Source organism: Athene cunicularia (assembly GCF_003259725.1).
Source record: "Athene cunicularia isolate RWA chromosome 1 unlocalized genomic scaffold, athCun1 chr1_part1, whole genome shotgun sequence".
Taxonomy (NCBI): domain Eukaryota; kingdom Metazoa; phylum Chordata; class Aves; order Strigiformes; family Strigidae; genus Athene; species Athene cunicularia.
Genome location: NW_020799091.1, coordinates 42,633,040 through 42,653,684, shown reverse-complemented (window position 1 = coordinate 42,653,684; position 20,645 = coordinate 42,633,040). Strand labels below are relative to the sequence as shown.

General features: G+C 36.2%; 1 protein-coding gene across 2 annotated transcripts; it reads right to left on the bottom strand.

The window, feature by feature from the left end:
• Nucleotides 1-86: 86 nt before the first annotated feature.
• On the bottom strand, nucleotides 87-19,958 carry BORA (bora, aurora kinase A activator). Of its 2 annotated transcripts, XM_026857033.1 has the most exons (13): nucleotides 19,714-19,958; nucleotides 18,502-18,608; nucleotides 14,932-14,977; nucleotides 13,317-13,398; nucleotides 12,016-12,081; nucleotides 11,219-11,275; nucleotides 8,840-9,057; nucleotides 7,444-7,597; nucleotides 5,445-6,046; nucleotides 4,910-5,041; nucleotides 3,248-3,425; nucleotides 2,608-2,719; nucleotides 87-2,563 (listed from the first exon to the last, which is right to left on the bottom strand). In XM_026857033.1, exons 1-12 carry the CDS (start codon nucleotides 19,867-19,869, stop codon nucleotides 2,667-2,669), a joined length of 1,851 nt encoding a protein of 616 aa, XP_026712834.1. In that variant the 5' UTR covers nucleotides 19,870-19,958; the 3' UTR covers nucleotides 87-2,563; nucleotides 2,608-2,666. The 2 variants fall into 2 exon arrangements, with proteins under 2 accessions (XP_026712834.1, XP_026712843.1); XM_026857042.1 differs by lacking the exon at nucleotides 2,608-2,719 and having other exon boundaries at nucleotides 87-1,569; nucleotides 3,244-3,425.
• Nucleotides 19,959-20,645: the final 687 nt, after the last annotated feature.

Sequence of the window (20,645 nt, the reverse complement as noted above, 5' to 3'; positions counted from 1 at the left end):
CTATATCGGAGAGAACAAAAGCCTGCCACAATCTTTACCTGCTCTCCTTCCCTGTTCCCCACGGCCCCCCACCTAAACAACAGACATAAACCTGCCTCTGGCAGCACTCCCATGAAAGATGCTACAAACTAGCAAAAAAAATTTCAAACATTTTAGGTATGAAAATTTTTTTATTCTGTTTCACTACTTAGTTTACAGCAATACATGTTAAAAAGACTCATTAAAGCTACCTAAATTAATGTAAACAATGACCATTTTGTGCAATGTGTGCCAACCAATGCAAGTACAGCCAGAGAAGCAGAATGGTCAAATGATTTCCACAATAATTTGCACAGTATGTTTCTTCTACAAAACAATTTCACAAACAAAAATAGGCATTTTGTCATAAAATAAATAATTGAAGACTATAAAACAGACAGAAAATACAGGCAATCCATCTGGGGTGATCCTTAATTCTCACATTCACTCATTCTGCTGTTACTTTTCCCTTACATTTAAGGAAATACTTATACAGGGTGCAATTAAATATTTTAGTGATTGTTTTTTATTTGAAAATACTATGAAAGTCTCTGGTCACTGAACCTATCATGAAGAATAAAAAAATTTTATTAACACCACCCCCCCTCCATCTTAATTATACATATCATGTCAAACAGTTCAGAAACAGATCCTAATTTGGACCACCCTGCTTCTCATTCACCTTTACATTAACATTACTACTATTTTAGTAATCACACATACAAAAATAAATCCTTTGTATAAATCAGAAATCTGAAATTCACTTTCAATTGATTATTGTTAAAGAGAATTATCATGAGAAACAGAACAACGCAAGATCGTAACTTTTAAGTCTCAAACAAATTGTTTTGCTTTTGAGCTACAAACCTTAACAAGCTAAAGCTAAGAACATTTTGAATACCATATTCCATAAACTCATTTTCCAGAAATCTGTTCATTCTCTACTTTAGCAAAATTCATCCCTAAAGTTAACAATTCAGTGTATTTCCAGCTTTTAATAGGGCGCTGTTCCAAGATCAGGAAGTAGGTAATTGAGGATGTTACATTCAATTACTGTCAATCCAAAGTGTTACAGAAATATTGATTAAATTGTTATGGAAGTAAAAATCATTCATGTTGTCACCTTTGCTGGTTAGAAATCTGAAGTAATTTTAAAAAATTATTTCTGCAATGTGAAAACTAAAACAAAATTATGCTTTATTGATGGTATAGAAGTTTCCCTTTTTAAGTATATTTTTCAGAAAGCCTTCACTGGTGAATTATTAATGAAAATATTTCAAGAACTGTTCTATCCATACAAGGCTTGCACACAAGTCTCAGGTCTAGCACATTGCTTTTTAAAGCCATGCCATTCTGTTCATACCAAACCCTTCTGAGACTTTAAAAACATTGTCCATTGCCTTCAAATTTAGGTCTGACCAACCATTTCAGGCTTAGTGTAACAATAGCTACTCATCAGCCACAGTTTATCACTTTGGTATGAGCTTTTCTGTGGGCTGTAGAATAGAATAAGAAGCAGAACTTGCATTCCATATCCTACCACTGGATATCCTATACGGATATGGACTTTTCTTTTTGATGAATCCAACAAAGCTTACTTTAGAGCTCTACAAACACAGTGCCCTGAAATGTCAGTATTTCCCTAATCTCTTCTTCCCTCTTAGTCACTAGGCTAGAAAAATTACTGGATTTTTTTTCCTCCCATTTACATTTATAAATTCCATAAGGTTCAAATTTAACCACATCTGATTTGATTAGGCAAAGGGAATTCTAGGCTTACAGACCTTCCCCGTTCCATTACTTTTGTTCATTGATGGTTTTCTTGAAAACATCAGAAGTTTTGTTTATATTAATACTTTTGCAATAAGTGGCATGCAAAAGTTAATTTCTAAATGTTTATCTAAGTATTTTGGTAATTTCTGTAAGACACATAGTACTGGGAATTAAGCTAAAATCAAAATAAAATGTAATGGTTTACTGTAGTAGAAGGCAGGCTGCACCATTCTCATAATCACGTACTGAAACTAATTAACCTTATTGCACCTTCTTATGTTTCTTTGAAAGTGCACTCGAGCATCAGTTTGGACACAAATGTTCTCAGGAGACACTGGTGGAGTCAGGTGATCAAGATAAGTACTAATAAAACTACTGAAGTAAACACTGGAATTTAATTTTAAAGTAACCAATAGTACATTTTACTTAAGTACATGGTAAAACTAATTGATGGATATGCAGTTTTCAGTCAAATCAAGGAAAAAACTTTACCAAAAAATAGCTAAAAGGCTTATTTTGACATAAAGCTTGTTTTATTATGACAATGAGACTTTTTGAAGATATGGAAAAAGTATGTAATTTCTGTAACTAGATTTTCATGCAGCTGTTAATTAAGTTTCCCTTGTGAAAAGGACTAGCCTGGTACTAAAATCAAAGTAGCCATTTTTACCAGTTTGCAGTCCACTGTAAAACATACACATATTCCAGGAACACATTTCTGGAACACTAGTTTTATCCTTTCCTCATGAAAGTCACAGCTGAGTTTTACCAGCTTACTCAGTTACTAGCTGTTACCAGCTTACTAAAGTAACTGAGTGTTACTTTAGTCTGATACTGACACTCACCCCTCTCCTGTTACTCCAGCCCTGCTCTGATCAGCCCCCCAGCAATGCATTTCTGTCCAGTCTCTTTCTTGGTGCCAGTATTCCTGAAGTCACACAATAAATCTGATCAGGGAAAAGCCATTCTAATCAAAACTAATACTCCTTTCCTTTTTCTGTCCCCCAAAGAAAAGTTTCCCTCGTGGCTTTAGGAGTTGTCTTAAAAATGTAGGTGTTTTTGGAGTTACATTGGCTCCTATGTAAGTTACCCTAGGTTTGCTCAGTCTAACTGAAATACTTCTCTTGAAGCTGAAGTTATGTCCAAACTTTCAAAACAAGGCTCTCACAGAATCTACCCTAATCACAGAAGAAACACAGTTTTGAAAAAACAGTATGGTTTCTTTGTACCAAGTCTAGCTGCCTTAATTTTTAAAAGGATCACTTAAGATACCAATAAATTTCTGAGTAAGACCTGAAAAAACCCACATTATTAAAAATCTCCCCTATTATATACCAATTTATTACATTTGCATTAAAAAGGCAAAATAGTATTGTATAATCCAGGTAATTGAGGTCATATATATAAAAATTTATTACACAACAAAATTTAAGTTCCCTGTAAGAAAACTACATACCATTTTTGTGAAATCCCTGAACTTGATTTTCATTTTTATGTTTCCAGGCAGAAACGTTGCAAGTTGCATTTTGACCAAATATTGCAGTATGTGTTTTTGCTTTTTGGAAACAGGATTGCTTCTCTGGAGATTTTGCTCTCAGCAACTGATTGTCCTTATGGTTTAAAACAGAACACTCCTAGGTTAATAAGGAAAAGTTAATTTTAAAACCATTTTCACAAAAATTCCCCAAAGAAACAAGATTGAAACCTACTGTCTGAAAACTTCAAGTTACAATTAGTACCTTTGCCTCCCATCTCTCCCCTTCTGAAATTAAAAAAAATGAAAGTGATGTTTTCTCTGCACAAATCTTTGCACCATGCTGTCAGCAAGAACCTCCTTTCAGAGCACAAACGCTCAGAATGAGCCAGACTGCATTCTTTCAGCCAACAATATCCATGCTTTTTTCTTTTCAGAAAGTTGAATGGGTTCTCTGTTGTGAGAGCTGAATGAAGTATTGAATGCCTCCACACTTAAATCCTAATCCAAAATACATAATTGGGCTTAGTCAGGGTCTAGCAACTGTAAGACTAGCAGTGGGAGAAGACAGCTGCATGATACTGATGAGTCTCTAGGACAGGCTGGATATTAAACATTTGATCCTGATGAGTACATTCACATGCATAATCCATGCCCAACAAGGTGACTGAGGCAAGACATCAGAGGAGATGGGTGTTTTTAGAAGATAAAACATCCATCTATTCTTCCTGTGAGGGCACAATTATCCTAATCTAAAATGAGAAGAGTTAAAAATTTGATGTCAATGGTCTATAAGACACCATCAATCTGGTATTTTACCTTGGACCAGAGGTGGCCATTAGCATATCAGATGCAGAAGTGAAGTCAGGGCTGAATGGGCTTTTTTTAATCATCTGGTACTACTGGTCATTACTGTCTCCCCTTCAAGGACTGTAAATAGTAATATTAGACCATGAACTACAAAATTTATAAAACCATAATTACTAAGTGAGAGGAGATGATCTTTGCTCTCTTCTCCCAAGAAACTAATTCGCCTTGCTTCTCATTCTCTGGAAGAAGCAGAACTCCCTCCCATCAGTCACAAGATTAAGAACTTGGAAGTCTTGCTAGATAAGTATTGTCTTTTGTCATTTGTTTCACTTTTAAGATAGGTCAAAGGGTTTGTAATCAAAAGATCGTACCCAAGCAAAAAGTTCCCCACCAAGTCAGCATGCCAGGTATGGTCTAGGAAACCTAAGGCTAGTTTATGAAAAGTAGTAGCAAAAAAATTTCCCCAAAAAATGTACTTCTCTACAGGCACACATTTAAAAACTTAGGAATAAAAAAAAGCGGCAAGAACAGAAATAAGAGACAGGCTACATCAGAAACCATGAGCAGCCTCACAACTGTCCTTCATTCATATATCTGTTTCCTCTGAAACTACCTCTGCCTTTTGTCACAGAACACAACAATTTTATTGTCAGCTTATAATATTTGTCCTCTATATTTCTTGTCTTCAACATGATATTTGAAGTGATACTACATTAACACACTCTGTTATCATCTGTCAGTCTCTCCCCTTGGGCTCCTTGAAACTGAATAAAATAGGGAATGGATGCTTTAGATGGGAAGCCTATCACTTTTGTATCACAATTTAACTCCTACCTTTGTTCTAAGCAGCTGAGATTTATTCTGAAGTACGTTCGTATTCACATCATTTTCTCTGCAACTGTTTTCAGCCCCCACAGTATCCATAATACTGCTTCCACAAGTCTGTGTATTATAACCACTGTCCACCTGAAATCAAGAAGTGGGGCTTTAAAAATGTACTGCAATTTAACACCACTGAACCCTTCAGATTCTCATACCTAATATGACTTACATATGATTAACAGAACTTAATCCAACAAACCAACTACCATCAATTAATAACAAAAGTAAATTGGAAATGGGTCTGTCAGAATTAGATTAGATTAAGTTAAATGTATTACTGTACATAGTAACATAAAAATGATTTATTGTTATGCTAATTCCACTGAGAGAGGAAAAAGGGGATGTGGTAAACTAGTAAGTCACTATACTACCTGCATGCCACATCCAGTAAGAGAAAATAGACAATTAGTTCCAGAATGGTATATCTATTAAAAGTTAGTATGTTGAGCTCAGCTTTACAGAGAAGTAAAAATACTTTCATTTTTACCTGAATACTACTGTTGTCACAAGGAATTGCACTGCTTTCTGCAAGAGGAGACATGCACATGCGAGAGTTTTCAATACTGAAAGTTATCCCTGTCATAAAACTGGTCATTGGTGCATTGCTACTGCCAACTGTTTCTTTTATCCAAGTGTTTTCTTCCAACACTTCAGCTGCATCAACCATATCTACAGTATTATTCTCCTTTGAGCCTTCTACATCCTGGAATGATGACAACCTTTGGTGACAAGCTTCTGAGTGAGCTGGTGCAATAGACACAGTTGCTACCACGAGATGTGTACCATGTGCAAAAGTATCACCATCTTGCTGACGTAAGTTTATTCCATTATCCATTTCCGGGAAACGAGTTTCTGTTGGAGAAGCATCTTCCTTGTCTTCCTCATCCTCAACATGATTCTCAACTGCAATAGGTATTCTAATGACAGAAGTCTGATACTGGGCAGTTCCTCTACATGCTCCAAGCCTCAAAGGAGAACAGTTTTTAACTGGAGAACAACCATCTATGTAAGGACTTCTTGTACTTGGGGGTGTCATTCTATTTGAGGAAGGAGGAATATCTGGAGAATGAAATGTAAATTTTCTTTGGTCTGTAAAAAAACAGAAGTATTCTATCAGATATCAGGTAAAGTTATCATACTCAAAGCCCTACAGTCCTTTCAAGAATTATAGCCAACTACATAGTATTTCACTGACCAGAGTCTCTCAGCATCACAGCCCTCTTAAAAACCAAAACACCCCCTCCCCCCAAAAAAATCCCAAACCAACCAACCAAAAAACACCGACACATTTAAACTACCATTATAAAGGCAACTTTTTATTCCATTTGCCAAATGGAATTTGTTTCCTATTTTCCTAAACACCAAATTTGTTTCCTATGACATGGTTTGCTGTATTGGAGGCCTTGCACTTCCAAGTGTCAATACTACAGTCACAGAATCGTCAAGGTTGGAAAAGACATTGAAGATCATCCAGTCCAACCATTAACCTAACACTGACAGCTCCCAACTACACCATATCCCTCAGTGCTATGTCGACCTGACTCTTACACACCTCCAGGGATGGGGACTCCATGTCCCTGGGCAGCCCATTCCAAAGCCCAACAACCCGTTCTGAAAAGAAATGCTTCCTAATATCCAGTCTAAACCTTCCCTGGTGCAACTTGAGGCCATTCCCTCTTGTCCTATCGCTTATTACTTGGTTAAAGAGGCTCATCCCCAGCTCTCTGGAACCTCGTTTCAGGTAGTGTTTAAAGGAAAATATGTGAAGGCTGGTTCTGTGGCTTTTTTCCAAACAAATATCAATACCCATATTCTATAGGCATTTAACAAATTTGGAGCAGCAAAAAAGTTTAAGAAAATAAAACGTGAGAAAACACCTATGCCATCTGCACATGGAGTGGTGTTGAAATACCACAAGGCTCATGAGAGCAAAATCATGTATAAACTGCATTAAGTCTTACCAGGTAATGGATGAAACATGAAACACTGACATTTTATAGAGCAGCCAGTACACAAAATGTTTGTGATTTCTTCACTAGTCAGCTTCATTTCAAATAATCTTGGCTTTCACATGATTTGACAGCTCACACTAAACATTTTTGTCCAATTAAAATGCTTCAGGTTGGGCCAAATCAGATTTGTGATCCAACTTAGTTTAGGCATATTGCTTTATAACCCCCTTCTCACACTAGATTAATTCTTTATTTATTTTTTTTTTTTCATTCCTGCTACGTCTCAATTCCTTCTTCTAAAATATTTTCCCTAGTTGATTTTTTTTCATGCAGGTACATTTCTCTGTTTCTCATCATAAAGATATTTCACTGCTAAACAGTAAATGTGTTATATAGGTCACATAGACCAGACACTGCTGGTCTGCCAAGCACGGTAACTTGTCTTTGAGCAGAAAAGAGTTTCAGTAAGAATGCAGGAGTTTTCATAACAAATACATAAAATCAAGAAAGAATACACATACAGATAAATTATACCTGATAGTGGTGTCTGTCTTATGCGAAAAGCAATTGGTGAAAAAGCAGGAGAACCATTATGCACAGGAGACCCCTCTGGAAATGTGGGACTGGTTATACTTCCCAGACTATAAGCCCTTGTTCCTCCCTGAATAGGGCTTGACGAAAACTGACCCTTCAGATAAAAAAAAAAAAAACGAACACATGCTTATTTTCATAATGTAAACTTTGACTAATAATGTACTAATACGTACATTAAAAAGTGTTCTAACTACAGCAGCACTGAGAAAAACTTACTGTGCACAATGACAATCCCTATCACTAGTTTAGCTTAAATATTCTAGTTGCAGGTCTTCACGACTTAGACTTTATGCCTCCATATAGGACCCAAACTGTCACATAATACCAACTGAGACTAGAATATCTGTTAGATTTAAGAACTATGAGAAGCCTAAACAGAGAATTAATGCTATCTGTGTATATAATCAAGTATTTAATCTCAGTTTCTTATTCATACCAATGCAGATGAAAGCCAGCCACTATTTGCATTTTAATGGAATCTGTATTACCTGAATTACTTAACTCAGCAGCAGACAAAATACTCTTCCTTAAGGAAAGAGAACACTGGTTGTGATCTTGCCTAAGAGTATGGTGCAAAAAGCAAGGTCACTTCTAGCAGTATTAATTATGTTGCAGGAATTCTTTACTAGGTTACCATAATGAAGACTTTTTATTTTAAGCCACACTCTTGCTGGGGTAGTTTTTTTCCATGCACTTCAGCTGCCAAACAGATGAAACCATACCACCTAAACCAGTTTAGCTTTGCTATATCCACCTGGGAATAAAATTCATCTTGTTTAATTTAAAATACAGACATTATGTTTTGTGTTCTAATACATGTCTATTCATCTGAAATGGAAAAAAGCATATTTAGCCTTGCATTCAAAGATCCACAAGTCATTTCTTCCACCATAAGTGAGCTATAACTAGTATTTTAGACTGCTGTTCATGGATTTAAGCACACCCTTTTTTGTATACACGTTTTACAAAAAAAAATGGTTTCAGCATGCTTTCAGCGAGTCTTGTGTATGAGCAACTCCTACTTCCTTTTTGTACATAAAATTGACGCATAATTCCTTCTATACAAAAGAATAGCAGCACAACATAATAATTTGATATACTAAAAAGTCCGTAATATATTCTTTCAAGACTTTTTTCGTCATGTTTTCATAATGTATTTTTTTCAATTTGAACCTTTGGTCTAACACCTACTCTGTCATAAAGCAGTTGGAGCTTATTAAATATATGGTTGTTCATCTGGTGAAGTCTGTTAGAACACAGAATTGGTACAGCATACTCTTAAGACTACTCTTGTGCCAGGTAAGTCACACCTGAGCCCCCAGAACAGGCTACTTACTGAACTAGATGTTTCCAGAGGGCTTCTGCACCGGACTGGAGATATGTCTATTGAACAAAGCACTCCAAGTGGCTGACTACCACATGGACTATGTAGAGAAGGGGACAAACACCCAGATACACTTCCATTTTCTTCTAAAAACAGCTTTCTTCTGAGTGATGAAGAGCTCAGATTTTCCTGAGACTGATCTGCAAATTCATCTGTTTTAAAATATTCACCTAGAAATGGGGTGGGGGGGGGAGGGGGGAGAGAAGTAATTCCCAGTAAGAATGCAAGAAAAAAAAAAATAATTGTCCACTACAGAAAGATACATAACTCAATTTAAACATTTAAACCAATTTACCAACACAGCAAGTAAATAATCTAATTAGGTACCTATCCCAAATGATCACTTGTTACCATTACAGTAAATCCACTTTGTCCACTATGGTTCTACTTTTGCCTATCATCCTTTAACATTAAAGTCTGCATTTTAAAAAAAGATACAAATATTAGCTAGCACCTACTTGCTGGCATTTTCCCAAAATTCCATTATTCTTCATATCTGAGTTGTGTAAAAGGGGTTATAATAATACCCAAGCAAACCTAGACCCTTTTTCAGGTCTCCCATATGCACCAATGGTCATTGTGATACATCCAAAAGACAACCCAGATTCAACTTGAAGAAAAGTCAAAGCAGTTAGCAGCTTACAGTAGAAGAGCGTAGAGATGTTAACAAAGACCTATTAAAATATGCCAAGATTTAACAGATTATTTTAGTTTTTTTGCTCTATTCTAACTGGATACTTCTTTCAGAAGACATTTTTCATTAATTCACAAATTATGTACTGATGGAAACATTTGTTAAGACAAAACATGAAAGCAATAGATATGGTTGTCTTTCTGTTTTAATTCTGAGGGCCCACAGTCATGGTCATGAACTTCAATACTGGGATAGGAGCATGCAGTCCAAAACCTCTGAGCTGGCTATATCCACTATTCCCACATATGAGCTGTTAAGAACAGGCCTTTCCAGCCCCCTTGCCTGAGAAGATGGCAGCAATTGCTTGATATAGCAGTTATAATCAGACAGTTAATTTGTCTCCCCACTCTGCAATCATGACATTTTTGCCACCACACAACTTCTAGTCATCACCATAACTTCATTTAAACTAAAAGCACAGAATTACAGCATAGCTATGAGCCTCACGGCCAGCAAAAGAAGTCAAACAGCTCTGCTAAGTTAAAGAACTACTCTGTTTGGGAGAGGCAGGGAGTGTCTGCTGCTTACTACCTGTAAGGAACTGAAGGAAGTAAAGCCTCAAACATTGACACAGAAAAACTCAAGGACAAATTGTGGCCTTTGTGATTAGTCTAAGGAATTAATTATCTGCCTAGGGAAGCAAAGGGTGTATCGAAGGGTGCATGGCTCTGCTCCCTTGCAGTTGTATAACCAAACTCCTTAGATAAGCCTTGAAGGGAGAAGACATAGACTGAGTAAAGCCACATGTTTGGGTTAAGGCCTACACTTTGATTTATGACAATAGCCTCGAAGAACAACTAAAAGATTGATAAGAGATGAACAACTGACACCAGATGGTGTCAGTTGTTCATGACTGGATAATTGCCCAAGAAACAAAAGCTGAGGAAAAGGTAAAGGTAGTAGGGGGAGATCATGATCACTCAGTTGGACAAAAGGGTTAATGTACCCCATCCCCCCCAGTGCAACCACAGAACCCTTGCTCTTCCTTCTGTCCATCTCATGAAAATTAGTTCATGGAATACCTGCCTCTATCTAGTATGGTGATCAGCTGGTAAAATGAACTTTTAAAGGCTACAGAAAACTTTGCTGTGTGTGCACTCACCACCCAAGATCACCAGACCTGAAACAATGCTGGATCGTTGGGTGGTGATCAGAATTTCTTTGACTCTTTCTCTTCTTTTTCTTTTCTTTCCTTTTCTTTCTTACAGATTTCAAAGAGACCACATTGTTTATTACCCTTTTCCAAGTTTAAGTTGTTTCTACCACAAGTAAAATATTTTAACCAGTCATTTGGTGTCATTTCACCTTAATATAGCTTGAGGGATGGGGATCACAGAACTATTACAATACTCTGGGCTCCCAGTCCAGGTCATGACACTATCTTTTATGCATTCAAAATTGTCAATCAATTTCCAGTTGTCTGCCATACCCCTCCTCTTTCACCTTTATGTTTACACACAAATCATATCATTTAAGTCAGATGTTCCATGCAACACACCATTTAGAACACGTAATTAACTTTAATTCATATATCAGGTTTTCATTATTTCCTAAGACAAAAGAACCCCAGCAAGCAATAGAAAAACAATTTTTCTATTTAGACACTCATAACTAAATTTAGATATTACACAACATACCTAGTATTTTCTCTAAATTAAAATCCACGGGCAAAGACAATACTGTCTGACAAGCAGCTGCAATGAATGAAACAACAAAATTAGCTTACAGTGACCCTTTACTAAAACTGTAGAAACAAAAATTGACTTTCAAATTGCACTGCAATTGAGCTATTTAAGTTACAGTTGCAATAAGGGAAATTGTTAATTAAAGCTAGGATTCTGATCTGACAACACTGTATGGAGCACACACAGGCCTAGAGATAAAAAAAACAAGGATTGTAACATAAAAGCCTTTAGAGAGGCATTCTTAACTGAGGAGAGAGGTCTCTGAAGAAAGGATTCAAAAGGAAATGGGAGAAAGATCATCAGAATACACTGGGGAAAAACACTACCCATTTATCTAAAACAAAACAGTTTAAAAGATGCCTTAAGATTTCTGCTATTTATTTGGCAGAGAATTAAGATTCTCTAACCCCAAACAATCCAACACATTAAAGGTTTCTTGAAACTGTAGTTTACCTGTAAACCTGAGGCTTATATTCACTTTTTAATTCAGAAAAAGTGCATATATTGAGTTGGAAAAAATGCACTCCACTGTCTACAGAGGACTGTTTTTACTTCAGAAAAAATTTGAGAGTATAAATTACTAGGAGAAATGGATAATTAAAATTAATAGTACCATACAGTTCCAGAAAAATTATTTCAACATGAATATTAACAAAAAATCATTCCTTTTTGAAACTAAATAGCCATTAAGAAAGAGGTTATTTTGCTTTGGAGAGAGCCTGTATTTTCAGACATTGCCTTTTACCCACCATTGCTTTTCCCAGGCTGCAAAGTTAGCTGTCTTCCAATCGGAGAAATGTTATTTAGATCTATGGCTGTAAAACAGGTAAGAACTTAAATTTAAGCATGCATTACATATACAGTTTTGAAACCTAGCAGTAAGTTAGAATACTTACTGCTACTAAACAAAATTTTTGCATTGAAGTATGTAAGAGATTAGAACAGAGTATTGAAGAATGGTTACTATTATAGCTGGTAATTTCAGCACCTTTCTATTCAAAAAAATGCATCGTGAAGTAGCATCAACTTTGCACAAATCTTTGCCTCCTGCAGCCTCCTCTACATTAGAGATTTAAGCCAAACTCAGTTCATTCTTAGTCAAACAGTCTGCGTTCAAGTAAAACACATTTGCAGAAAATCATGCAGTCTGGACTTAAAGACAACAATGAAGAATCTGCTACTGCACCGTTTTTACACAGCTAAGCAACACACCAGACCATTTTCTTTCACCATTCACTTACCCAAGTCTAGGATTGTGGCTTATGTTCTCTGCCCTAGAAGTGATGATCTTACAACTGACAATTAAAAATACACTATCCACAATCTGCATCTCCCCGATAAAAAAAATTTAACAGTTTAGCCTCTTCCAAATCTTGCAAAAAATCCTCAAACGCTTATTTAAGAATTTCCTAAGAAATGATACTGAATGCAAAAACAATACTTTATGGCTGATATTTGTCCATCTTGTAATCCATTTACTATGTATTCAGTTGGTTATATATAACTTTAATAACAGCATTAATAATAAAATCTAATAATGGTGTAAACAAAATAAACTCCACAACTCTACAGTGACAGTAAGCTAGCAGGACACTTAATGGACAACAGCAATTTATGTAGCAAGTAAAGTGTAGAAACATATGAAACTCAGTTTCCCCTATACTTATATTGGCAGGAGAGCAGTCAAGAGTCAGACATGAAGAGTCAGACATGCAGGTATCAGAAAAAAAAGAGTGAAGTAGAAGATCTGGCTATTACCAGTATTCTCACAGCAAAGTTATGTGTAAATTAAACTGGCTGAAGACAGGTTATGAAAGGAAAAAGATTTAAGAAAAGGAACCGAAAATAACAAGAAGGAAATATTACATAGAATTCTGGATTAGTAAGGGTTTTTTAAACAAAGAAAGCACCTTGAGAGAACAGCTACAAATTTATCAGTTGTGCCACCTTTTATCATTGGTTCTTAAAATTAAGGGTAGAAAAAAACCTTATGCTTGATGTTTTCTCCAAAACCTAGATAAATTTGGGTGGACACACAAAAGCAACTTACATTTAGTTGAATTAAACTGAGAAACTTGCTTGCCTTCATGTTCAGTCCATGGAGAAGGAACTATGAGTCTTTTTGTGAAAAACTAGAGCAGAATAGAAACAAACCATCTTAGCACTTTTAAAAACTGGAGACTCAAAATTTAGATTAGTACCCTGGAACAAGAAAAAATTAAATCATAACTTCTGCTATTCAGTTCTCTATTTTAAGAATTGTAACTTCACCAAAATTTCCTTCCCCAAAACCTACAGTTATCCCTTACACCCAAAACACATTATTTCAGGCCCAGAGATGTTAAAGAAAAAACAATTTGATTTGAAAAATACTCCCATGTTCTTTATGACACATACCACATTAGATCTTTCAAGTCTGAAGAGTGAAAATCGTACAAAGTTTTCATTTAACCCTAATTACTCATGTAAAAATTAGAACTGTCTCAACCATAGTTATTGCAGAGTAGTTTAACATAAGTCTTTTCAAATGTTGTTTGTTGTATTTTGACAACTGTATTTGGTTTGAAGCACTACAGAAACACTGCAGTAACAGAATAAGAAGTGGACAACCAAGGCTTTTTGGCAATATTAATGTATTTGGCTAAACTGGTTAGCAGCAAAACATTTAAGACTACTGGCATTTCAGTCTTTTTCTCTGAACCAGAAACTATCTGGCTGTCACAGTTGCACTCTAGAACACCCTGATGCTGAGGACATGAACACTATTATACAGCTTCAAGAAATACATGGTAAATCCTGTTCTCACAATAAAAGCAAGACTCAGAGCAAATGAAAGAGAACTTGGATTGAAACATCCAACTGTTAAAGGCATAATTTTTGTCAGGGACACGGTTTCAAACTGGCGAGTTGCATAATCAATTATCTTGTGCTTCACAAAGAAGAAATATCCTTTTAATGCAGATTTAGAACAACAGAGTATCTTAGCTGCAGGTCTACTACAGAGCACCTTTATGGAATCATAAAACCTGTTTTTTTGTTTATAGAGACAGAAACTGATAACAGCATGATACAATATAAAAAGATCAGTAACACTAAGGAAAACTTGTCTAACAGAGCCTTAGTTAATTTTTTTAATTGAAATAACATTAAAGATTTCTATAGTGAAGATTTCAGTTTTCTTTCTCTCCTAGACAGACAGTAAAAATGAAATGAAAAATAAACAGAATTACAAGCTACCAAAAGGTCTTGCCTCCAACTAAGCAAACTTTGAAATAAATAAAAAATAACCAAAGTTCTGCTAGATTCTTAAAAATGCGATATAAGAACCTAAGCTACCTAACAGTTCCTGTAAAACCCTAAATAATAATTATTTTTAACCTTAAATTAACTATTTAAGAGTTATTGTACAGCTACATTCCCACTAGCTCAGCAACACAAAAGAAACAGTCTGCTATTTTGACATACAGGTATGTGAAAGAAGATGGGAAGAAAAAGACCATGTGGATTCCAACTACAACTGCAAGGGATGAGGACACAAAATTATTTTCTTAATAACCAGTAAATAGGCTTCTGGGTTTTCAAATTCTATAATAGATATGGATCTTTTTTGTACATATATAGCTAAAACAAATCAATACTTGATAGCATAGACAGTTATTACCTACCTCCTCAATGGCTTTTTGCCTTCTGTCTTCTGTCTCTTTATCAATTCTAAGTAACAAATGAAAAACAACTAAATTACCAAAACCATCACAACTGTAATCTTCTACATATGCTTAAGAAAAACATCATAAATGAAGTTATACTAAACCCTAAATCTTATGTTTTTACTGTTACGTGCAGTAGTCTCTTACCATAAATTTAGAAATATAAATGCACTTCTCAGTTCAGTTCATTTGAAAAAGGTCAGTACCATTTATAGCTAGATATTTGTAAATCTTCTATTTGCTCCTTATATCAATACGTCTTTTCATCGATACAAAAACTCAATCATAACTGATCCTCCAGAATAATCCCTTTAGTTATGTTGAACTTGTCATATGAATAGGTTTTACTATTCAAGTTGCATGACATTATTAGGCTTACAAAGAATGTCAATACAAAATCAAGCAGAGTAAAAAAACCTGAGCTGTAAGGAATGAAAGGGCAACAGAAGATACTCATAAGAATGTCTACATACTCGAATTCCTGACAGAGCCCACTTTTCAAATAGCTAGTATGATGTATTTTCTTCAGTTCAGGATACAATATTATATTTCAGTTTGAATCAATTAATACATTCCCTTATGCAGCTTTTGACTTTAAAAAAAAAAAACCAAAACACATTGTAGTTACTTCAGTCATCTTCAAGTGATATGAGAGATTATTCAATTATACTTCCTTTAACAGTGACCGTCAAGTCTCACTTTCAGTTACTACTGTGTAATTTATATGCTTCAAAAAATTTTAGAATTAATATTCATTGTCTTCGCTGAGTCACACAACACTTTCATACAGTTAGTATACCTTAATTACCCTTGAATAATTTTGGAAATGTCAGATAATGGATATAACTCTCTACATAAACACATGTCAATGTGCCTAATACATACATAAGCTTTCCCTCACATATCTCTTTGCTTTCATGCTAATCAGACTTTGAACAGATCTGCAATATTTGGACATGCCATCTTCAGTTATATCTGCCTAGATGATGCTAAAGTGACATGAAGACACTTGCACAAAATCGTGCTGTACCAAAAAACAAGCATACAATCACTGAGTATGCATAATGGATCACGAGTAACAAGCATCTTTTAGAAGACAGATTCTGAAGGGGAAACAGGGGAACTGGGAAAACAGCTTCCACTAAACGTGCTGGTTAGTGCAGAAGAGGATGTTTTTTCTTCAGTGCATGACTTCAGGAAAATAACAAAGTGAAGATGTCCTATGTATTTAACAAGAATAAAAAGAAGCCAGTCTTGTATGCAACTTCAAGCAGTTGAGCACTTGCAGCTGTGACACACAGCATGCAAGGTACAGTACAGATTTCTTTAATACTTAACATATAATAGGATAGCATCCAATTTAGAAACAGTCAATTTCTGCCGGTACAAATAAGAGAAAGAGGAAAGTTCGTGGACAAGACTGTCACTGTCTGCTCAATTACTATTTTTCACTAACACAGTCTGCCAGAAAAGTTCTCCTAATAATTTCATAAGCAGTGCAATAAACACACACATAAGATGACGCCTGGTTTATGGAAACAGTAATATTGCACAACATAAAGTCTACATGTGCTACACACTTAAACTTTGAAAAGTGTTCATGAGCTTTTACACTGTGCTGCTACCTAAATTGTTTTCACAGTATTTGAAATATTTATACACCAAATTTCTTATGCTTGTGGTTCTTTGCAACTACCTAAGAAACATGACTTGTTAACAAGAGTTATTAAAATGGAGAATACACTTTGTGTAACATTATGCATGTGTTTCGAAAACTCAATTCTTTTATCAGGAACTTTTAATGTCAAGAGCTTTATTTATGACATGTAAAGGTGCCACAAAGCAGTATTTATGAAATGTAAATTAAAATCAGTTGGCATACAAAAATCTTACATACACACACATATAAGCATATATACATTTTACTATGTACAGTTTGCAGCCACCAGAAACAACCTCCTCAATCTTTACAACTGAAACATGCAAGTATGATCACAGAAAACCTACACATAGACAAAAAAAAAAAAAAAAAAAAAAAAAAATCACACTGGGTATGAAAAGGTGGGACAGGCTGAAGGATCCACTGAGACAATGCATGTTTGTATCTACAGGCCATGCGACTAATCACTATTTGGAATTTTCACCTAAGCCATCTAAATTAAAGCTAGCTGGTGTGTGTCCTAGCAGACTTTCAGAACCAATGTAATCAGCTTTCTAAAAACATAAGGCTCAAGGATTTATAACACATAAAACACATCAGTCTGCAACCCACTGGCTGCTAAAGGCCAGGAAACAGAGATTAAGAAAAACAGTATCAATATTAAGACATGGTGATTCACAGATACAGCTAAGGACAATTATATTCTTTCTACATCTCTAGCAAGAAATTCTTATTCCTTCATGCACCTCTTACTCTTAAAAAAGATCTCCAGTTCAGTCAGACACTAAGAACAATAGGTCTAATTCATGGTATCTTTTAGGATGAGGGTGGTGAAACACTCGAACAGGTTGCCCAGAGAGGGCCCATTTCTGAAAACATTCCAAGGTCAGGTTGGATGAGGCTCTGAGCAACTTGATCTAGTTGAAGCTGTCCCTGCTCTCTGCAGGGGGGTTGGACAAGATGACCTTTAAACGTCCCTTCCAACCCAAACTATTCTATAATTCTATGACTATTCAGAAGACCCTTGCCCTAACAGCCCCTCTGTCTGTGCTTCATTTCACTAACAGGACTTCAAAGTCCTATCAGCATAAACAGGATGGAAGATTGTTTTTTTATTACCGTGGTGCTTCATGTCATGAGGTGCAATTCTTTGTGCAAGTTCACACCTGAGAAATGTATGGGAGCATCTACAGGATCCACCACTGTGACCTTCTCTTGAGACACTGCTCTGTACTACTAGTGGGTAAGCATCCCTCAAGATGAGCTGTGAATACCAAGCCTGTTTTACTTATTTTCCCCATGGATTACTTTCAGAGAAAGGAAAACGTTGAAATCAAGATCCCCAAATTATTTGAAGTAACTATCAATCTCCTCCTCCAAGACAGAAAGGTTATTGGTCTTCCTGCCTTCACATTAGGTCAAATCTAAACCTTTCACAAAGGGTACTGGCTTACCTTGCTAGCTTTCCCAGCTCTACCCTTCTGCAGGGGTCCCAAAGACCAAAGAAGCCTACACTCCACAGATCTCTTTATGGAACACTGAGAAGATAAATTGTGCTGTGACAAGGACTAGGAGAAGTAGCTTGGTAACAATCACTAGCAAGACATTTTCTTGCTTCTGTTGAATGCTTTTACCTGGCTGTCTTCCAAACTGCAGTCAGAGTGGATCAGCAGTTCTTAACATTAAAAAAGAGCAACACAGAGGCAGCCTCATCTAAATACTATATTCACATCATGGAAACATAAAATTCTACATTAAAAGATTTGAATAATAAGTCTTTAATGCCATGTTGACACATCAATAAAGCAAAAGAACAGTGTTCTAACATTCAAGCTAAGTTAAGTGCATAAAAACAGATGGTAAGTTACCTAGCATGACTCAAATACATTGCTTGGCGTCGAACATCTTCTGAGTCAATTTCCACAGGATTTATTAGAGCAAGCTGATCAATAGACCATCTAAATTTTCCTGGTGTCTAAAACAAAAAAGAAATGGACAACTTAATGCTTACTAGTCTAAAAAGATAAAAATTAAGTCATAGGACAAATCTCAGTGGAACAGTGCAAACATAGCTTCCATATAGTTTCTGCCAAAGACAATCAAAAGAGTTTCTATTTAAATAATCTACTTTAAAAAATGAGCAAGTCAATCAGGCTTCTTTATCCTGGTAGTGATATTACAAGAATTTACAAGGTAATATAAAATGGAAGGTTACAGCTAATATTTACAAACTCAGGTATCAATTTCTTCTCAATTTGAGGACAGATCCACTAAAGATACAGAACTTGGGATAAAATTTAGTTGCTTCTAGATTGCCATAATAAAAATCGCGCTTCTGCGAAAACCCAACATCCATATCTAACCCAAGTTATCCAAATAATGGAGCAGCCTTCCTTTCACCTCACATTTCCAAGAAGAGTTGCAACCCCATACACATCCCAAAGTCCTTCCATAACACTACCCATAGTTCACAACAAAACCCAATTCAGATGTAAATCAGCTTCACCTCTTTATTTAACAATTAATTGTAAACTACTGTTCAAACATCTGTTTGAAAAATGATCTACCAAATGAGTCTTTTTAGTTTCATTACCAAAGCATCATCTCTGTTAATCAGATAATTCCAACTGCAATCCAGAATGCAATTTGCAACTAAAAAATGTTGTATATACACAAAATCATTAGCTTGATTCTGTGAATATGTAAACAGCTCATAATGTAAGTGCAATTAAGTTTTACTTGCATCCAGCCTGCTTAGCATGTAAGTAGGAACTGGGATTTTTCCACTTTTAAAGTGGGTCAGGAACACCACATCCAACAACTGTCCTTTATATACTTTCAGCTGGTTTTGGCCCTTATCAGGTATATGCTCATCTACTGATACACCTAATATCTAAAGAAAAAACACATCAGGAGAGTAGGAAGACTAAGTGATAGCGTTAAAAGCAGCATACTCCAGTAATCAGAACTACCAAATGCCACCAAAATTCTTCAGCTTGAAGTACACTATATACACTTAATGCATTTCAGAATATTAGCACTGCATCTATAAAGTTACACAACTGAAGACTAGATCTTACAGATGAGGAAGTTGTTGATTTAAAGACTGAAGGGCTGGAGACAATCTGCTCCTGAAGAGTATAATAATCACTAGGACTTTCAAAAGGATTCAGGACCGTGACTCGTCCTGGAGTTTCTGGTGTTATCTGCATTTTAGACTCTTTTGTATCACCCATAATACTAAGCTATACCTAGAAAAGAGAGGAAGAAGAAGAAAAAACAAAACAAAAACACGAACATTATAATTTGGACTTTTAGAGTTAAACTGAAGGTTTTGGGAAGAGATGACCAATTATTTTTAAGGAGCCATAAACATTTAAAAGACTAACAAAGTCAGTTTTGGCTTGGACCTATGTGTGTGAACAGCTGATAAATAAGTCTGATACAAACAACAAAATAAATAAAAACTATGAAAAAGAGACAAGAAATGACACGGACAAGGCAATTTAGAAACAAAATTCACAAACAACAAACACCCAAATGAGAAAATAAAAAAAAAAAACAAAACCAAACACCACCACCAGAACAAATCAGCGATGCAGCCAATATATTCCTGGAGGACAGCTCACATACCAAACGCCGGCACTCCAGAACTTCAGGAATAAAGCGGTATTACTAGAATGTGGGCACAGCACATGGCCGACCTCCCCGGGGCCCTCGGTGCCAGCCAGCCCTGCGTTACCCACAGGCTGAGGAGCAAGCACAGAAAGAAAGGAAGAGCCACCGCCACAGTGGCGAGCGGGGGCTGCTGGCAAGGCTGCCGCCGCCCACACCGGATTGCCCCAGAAGCTTCTGGCTGCAGGCAGCTAACCCCGGGCGGCGGGAAGCAGCCGTGCCGGCCAACACCGCCCTCAGGAAGGTCCCGCTTCGCTCGGGCGCTAAAACCGCTCCCGGGCCGAGGCCGGCCTCAGCCCCCCAGCAGCACCTCCCGCACGGGAGAAGTGGCGGCGGG